This window comes from Sphaeramia orbicularis, chromosome 5 (assembly GCF_902148855.1).
Source record: "Sphaeramia orbicularis chromosome 5, fSphaOr1.1, whole genome shotgun sequence".
NCBI classification, from domain to species: domain Eukaryota; kingdom Metazoa; phylum Chordata; class Actinopteri; order Kurtiformes; family Apogonidae; genus Sphaeramia; species Sphaeramia orbicularis.
The window spans coordinates 28,047,819-28,053,946 of record NC_043961.1 but is presented as its reverse complement, the minus strand read 5'-3'; the positions used below and the strand labels follow the sequence as shown (position 1 = coordinate 28,053,946).

At 35.5% G+C, this 6,128-nt stretch overlaps 1 protein-coding gene across 1 annotated transcript; it reads right to left on the bottom strand.

Moving 5' to 3' along the window:
• Nucleotides 1-322: 322 nt before the first annotated feature.
• faim2b (Fas apoptotic inhibitory molecule 2b) lies at nucleotides 323-5,511 on the bottom strand. The gene is made up of 12 exons (XM_030134360.1): nucleotides 5,195-5,511; nucleotides 4,504-4,552; nucleotides 3,698-3,765; nucleotides 3,540-3,604; nucleotides 3,393-3,446; nucleotides 3,241-3,291; nucleotides 3,073-3,112; nucleotides 2,157-2,194; nucleotides 1,930-2,017; nucleotides 1,749-1,844; nucleotides 1,482-1,535; nucleotides 323-1,383 (listed from the first exon to the last, which is right to left on the bottom strand). Exons 1-12 carry the CDS (start codon nucleotides 5,207-5,209, stop codon nucleotides 1,234-1,236), a joined length of 768 nt encoding a protein of 255 aa, XP_029990220.1. The 5' UTR covers nucleotides 5,210-5,511; the 3' UTR covers nucleotides 323-1,233.
• Nucleotides 5,512-6,128: the final 617 nt, after the last annotated feature.

Sequence of the window (6,128 nt, the reverse complement as noted above, 5' to 3'; positions counted from 1 at the left end):
ATCAGGTTTATCAAAAAACAGTAAAGTTACAGTAATGGTATGAATTGCAGTGTATGAGATGATGCGTAAGTGTCAGCTGTGTTGGCTGATATGGAACTAAAACAACAAAACCCATAAATATACAAGAGTTTTGAATAACTGTCCACTGTAGTGACCACTATGCATGAGAGGGTTAAAGGCACAATGGCACTTTCTGACCATTGCAACAGAAGGTATAAAAATAAGTCTATGAAGGATTTGTGTGTGCACATTCTACTTCTCTCCAAAATAAATAATATATTTAATAAGACAATAAAGTCTGAAGAACTTTCATCCATGGGTATTGATTACGATCTCCTTTATTTTAGTAACGACAGCATCAGATGTACACTGCTCATTGTCTTTACAAAAATATTAACTTGCCAGACATGTTCAGAGCTTTATACACAAACCTGGTATTGATTTTCTTCTTCATTTTTTTTTTTTTTTTTACATCCCAAAGGCCACATTAAAGTTACAATGCAAATTGCAACTGATTTCTAACAGCTAAATGTACTGTACACGTTACACATACAATCAGTGTTGTATGTCAGCCTCAGATGTCTTGAAGCGACTTGAAATACATTAGTTCAGGGTATACACAAACAGACAAAACATCCATGCTCTAAAAGAGACATTCGTATGAAAATATCTTACACACATATAGTAAAAGATTAATCTTTTCAGCTACATCACATCATCATACAAAAAAAATAAATAAATACAAAACCTGCGTCTACACCACTTGTGAGGCAGTGAGTTTTTATAAGAGTCTAAAGCTTAAAAGTGCAGATTTTAGAATCACTGATGGATAAGTAGAAAAACAAGAAAATATCTGATGCTCAACTCTGTCTGTGGGTGATTTTATCTACTTATGGGTGTAATGAGTGTACAACTAATGACGCACTGTAATATGATGAGTTCACAGCAGCCAACTGGAGCAATACAAATCAGATAAAGAGGAATGGCCGGAGTACAGTAAACAATAATGGTGAGGTAATGGGTCAGTGCATTACAGGAGTGTCGTGACAAAACCAGCATAAGACTGCATAAGAGAAAATACCAAGCAAATAACAAGGTGATCCATCAAAAATGTATAATCCTCATGTAGTTCTTTAATAAATCCAACCAGATGATTGAGTTAAAGCTTTGGAATAGTCCAGTTTTGAGACACATATACTGTATATAGCTTATAAATAGTTTAGATGAATGATTTCAGTCTCGGCCGCCTCCTGTTATTTGTAGCAGGAAGCTGAACAGGTAGATGATGTCCAGGTAGATGGCAAGTGTGGCGAAAATATATTCCTCTGGACTTATAGTGTAGCGCTTATTTCCTAACAGCATTTGAGTGTCGAACGCCAAGAACTGTGACAAAGAGAGAGACACAAAGGATGAGTTAAAAAAAACAAAAAAACAAGAGGACCACTGGAAGATGTATGATTTTATGATCAAGTGATTCTTACCAGAGTGAAGAGAATGGCTCCTCCTACAGCGTAAGTGGCATGTAACCATGGGACCTGTGATAACATAACAACATTACAAAACGCTGCTAAGAAGGATGGCAAGATGCTAATTTAAGAAAGTCAGCACAGTGCAGATTATCTGAGAGGTTAATCCCCCCTCGTTGACAAACACCCAAATACAGTCAGGAGCAACTGAGTCAATTAATGTGCGACTGTGGTTAGACTCGTCTTTATTCAAGGTAGAGAGGCTGAAGGTGCAGAACTTACATATCCGAAAGGGACGACAATGGAGATGGTGATGGCACAAAGAAGCATGACTATACACAAAGAGAACAGCACACCCTGACAGGACGTAACATCAATCTGCAGTGGATGAGAAAGAATTCAGAATAAGTGATCAGAACAAAGTCTGAAGCTTGAATCTGAAGTCTGGAGTCATTCCTCTCACCTTAGTCTGGAAGCTGAAGATGGTGACAGAAAGACACACCAGAGCTGTGATTCCCACACAGAGAACCACAGACTTAGTGTTGTAAAAGCTGCGGAGGAAGCAGAGCATATACATATATTGATATACATAACATACATCAACATACACAGATGGTTTCTCTCTCTCTGTCTGTAGAAATGAATGTTTCATACAGACACACACCTGGACAAAATTCAATATTTATTTACCTTGATACAAATCCCATCATGAAGGCCATGCTCAAAGTCTGCCAGAAATGAAGAAACAAAGCAAATATTGTTACCAAAGATAGCAGATGTCAGCAGAGGAAATTACATGATTGTACATATATACAACATATTTGACCCATTAAGACCCAGTGCTGCTTTTGTGGCAGTTCCCAAAGGAATTTCTCTCTCTATTTAACCTTTCTTAAGTGATTTATCACCATTAATTACGATATTATCTACTTTATTTCAGGTATTTTCCTGTGTTTAATTCACTGGTCATGTAGATGTTCATAAAAGCTCAGATTAACTTGAAGGGTTTTTTTTTTTTTTTTTTTTTTTTAATACCAGAAATAGAAAAAACTGAAGAAAAAAGTGTCTTTTTCCGTAAAATACATCATTAACTGAACATAAAAACAAGCATCTCCATCTCGTCATTTATCAAACTCCATGGGTTTTTACTAAAGAATCAATGTGTTTTTTTATGTTTGTTATGAGTTTAGTGTTTTATGTATGGGTTTAGAATTGATTTTTATTGTGTCTTATAAACATTTTTAGTGTGGATGTATGGCTGTGATTTCTATTTTGTGTAACTTCTGCTGCTGCTGTCTTGGCCAGGACACTCTTAAAAAAGAGGTTTTTAATCTCAATAAGCTTTTTTCCTGGCTAAATAAAGGTTATTATAAAATAAAATGTCTTCATGTTCACTACAGAGCCTCTGAATGTCCAAATGGGTCATATCTGATGACCATGAAAGATGACAAACTGTATTTTACACTAATTATTTACATGTATTGATAGGATTAGTGGATCAACAGGTGTTAAACAGTTTAGATCAGTAGATGATCTTGGTCCACAGTTGCGATTTGGGTCTTTATGGGTTTAGAGTGATATGTTTAGTGTAAAGATAGATACTCACAAAGAGAACTAACAGAATTATGTTCCAGGGAAACTGCCTCCTGTTGAGGCAAAAAAAGATCGTTAATGTCAAGAATGCATACGGTATGTCCCAGCAGCGTCATGTAGGTGATTTTATAAATATTCCAGTTGTTTTTGTTTATTTAATATCAGGTAATGCACTAATTACCTCAGGTCTCCACAGCAGGAAAGTGCAATGTAGGTGGCAAAGAACATGAGACTGTCAAAAAATAGAGAAAAGATTTACAAAACAATTAATGAATGGCTTAAAAATGAATTCTAAGAGGATCATAATGTGAGTTATAATGTGATTTCACTTACTAAGATGCCATGTACAATCCAGGGTGAGTCTGAATATAATACCTGACAGGTGCACTGGAAAGACAATGAGTAAATGTTTCTGTTAGTAATACATTTTGTCATTAAGGAGACAAAAAATAAATCTTTACTAAGATAAATAGTAGTTACCAAAATGTAAAAAGGGATATAATTCCTACAGTCACCAAGAGCTGAACCATGAGAATGGCGTAGACCTGAAATATGACAGATTATGTTATTAAAATGTGTGACTATTCACTTATTTACTACTCGGATGTACTTTCTTTGCCTATGTGTGATGTCAATACCTTCCTGATGAAAGTCTGCCTGATGACCTTGTCGTCCCAGGCGAACTGGGCCTCCATGTCCTCATAGCCTGAGGAAAAAGACAGGAGATGAATATATCAGTGTAGTCTAAACAGAAGTTACACTGAGATTCTGACGCATCATAAAAAACAAGAGCCAGAATGGGCAGCTCAGACTTGACATGATTTTTGATGTGAGTTATAAAATTATTTAAAATACACTGTAAAAATCTAAATCTTACCAAGTGTGTTTTTCTCATTTCTAGTCAAAATATCTCATCACACATAAAATAAGACACAATCACCGAAAGAGTAATTTGTAAGTGTGATAGAAGAACTTATTTTTAGACAATAGATCTTGAAAATCTTATTTCAAGAAATCTTACCAAGATAATTTTCACTTGTTCCATAGGCAGATTTCTTTTTAGCTTAATTCAAGATTTTTTTGGCTTGATTTTTAGCAAAAAAAAAAATCTGCCAACAGAAGAAGTGAAAATTATCTTGGTAAGATTTCTTGAAATAAGATTTTCAAGATCTATTGTCTAAACATAAGTTCTTATATCTCACTGAAAAGTTACTCTTTAGGTGATTAAGTCTTGTTTTAAATGTGATGAGATATTTTGACAAGAAATGAGAAAAATACACTTGGTAAGATTTAGATTTTTGCAGTGTATACATATAACATCACATATAATCATGACATAAATGTGATCATAAGTCCATTTATCTACTGTTCATGCTTTATAATTGGTTGTGTGTTTTGCACCTGGTATTATTATCCATATCATTCAGGTTTTTGCTTTAGTTACCTGCTGTGGCCTCTTGGTAAGTGGGGGGTTCATTGTCGTTGTTGCCCTGCTGAGGTAGAACCAGATTTAACAGGGTCAGAACAGTTTTCCTCGCCTGTGTAAACACCTTGTTCTCATTCACACAAACAGGTTATTATATTTTCTTCCACTTTTATTTAGATTTTGCAGAGTTTGTGTGTCTCTGTGAATCCAAATGTCCTGTTAAAGCCGTCTGCAGATCTTTTCCTGTAACAGATTTGTCTATAGCCTCCATCTTTGATTGTTTCAGAGGATTAGGATGGACATGGACGGGCCTCCATGTTTCGGCAGACAGCACAGAATAACAATATTACAGAAACAGCAACATGTAGGCAATAAGTTCCCTCACACAGATCAGCTAACATCAAACTCTAATTTTATATGAAAACTATTAAAACAGATAACAGTACTTGGTTGATTATGTTTAACTATAAGCCTGGATATGATATTGTCATTAAAGAGCAGGACATGGTAGGAAACAGGGTGAAATCTCCTCATGTTATAGTAACGTTTGAAACTCAAATATGTGGTTATTTTAGTACATTCAAAGAAAAACGGTCTGTTACAATTCAAAAGACAAAAAAACAACAACAAAACGACTAAGTGAACTGAGAGTCTCTGCAGAATGTAATATGTAGATATGGTATAATGACAAGGACAATTTAACAGATACCTTTTCCTTTTTCATGATTTTATCCTTTTTGGTCCCTTGTTTTGCTGATAATTTGAAAGTTTAGACTCTTCCAAAATTACAGCTATGAAGTTTTCCAGTTGGTAGCTTCTTTAAAATCCCAAACTCCAAAATTCTCAGCTCCTCTTCTGCCTCATGTGAGGCCCAAATCACAGCAAATTATGAACAAAAAGCAGCGTATAGAGTAGTTGTGCTGCTCTGAATCTGTCTCTTCACTGTGCGGATTACACTGGAGCTTTATAGATGTCCATGTGGTTAATCTCTCGCTAACCCTGATCCCACATCACCCTTATCCTCTGTATAATGAGGCCGTTCTAGCAATGTCCAGGTAGTCCCAAATCACTGAGATGAAGACCGACTGTACCACTGCCGAAACTCAACAGGGGTGTGACTTCTGACTCCCTTAGCTGGCACTAAATTTGTCAACATTGTCCCAGAAGAGTTAATCTTCCTAACCCTCATCAGAAAGATTGAAAGGACTTATGTATTTGAATTACATATGCATTGCATAATGTTTTGCCCCATTTTACAGAATAGGCACAGATATGAGCATAATCTAACACTGAGTACATACAGTAGGCATCTGTCTTATAACAAGCAGGAGAAACTTAACTTACACACAGTAGCCCATGTCATTCCAGGTGGAAACACCGCTCTGCACAAAAAGTGAAATTAAAGCTGCAGCTAAAAATGTGAGCAGCGTTGGATAAAAACAAACACAATCAAACAAGTGAATTAAAATAAAATAAATGACATTTTACAAAATGATAATTAACACAACCAGTAGACCAATAAATTAAAGACCTGTGAGTTAAACGCGATAGCCAAAATTATAATAGAAGATGAATTATAACCAATAAAACAAAAACACCATAAAATACTGCTACGAACAGTGCAAGGCAAATAAACTCCATTA

Bases quoted from the DNA above. Each gene is read 5' to 3' on its own strand.
- faim2b (XM_030134360.1), bottom strand. The intron at 3,766-4,503 runs GTAACTAAAGCA...CTTTTTCCTCAG, and splicing joins TTACCAAGAGGCCACAGCAG to GCTATGAGGACATGGAGGCC. The intron at 2,195-3,072 runs GTGAGTATCTAT...CATTTCTGGCAG, and splicing joins TAATTCTGTTAGTTCTCTTT to ACTTTGAGCATGGCCTTCAT.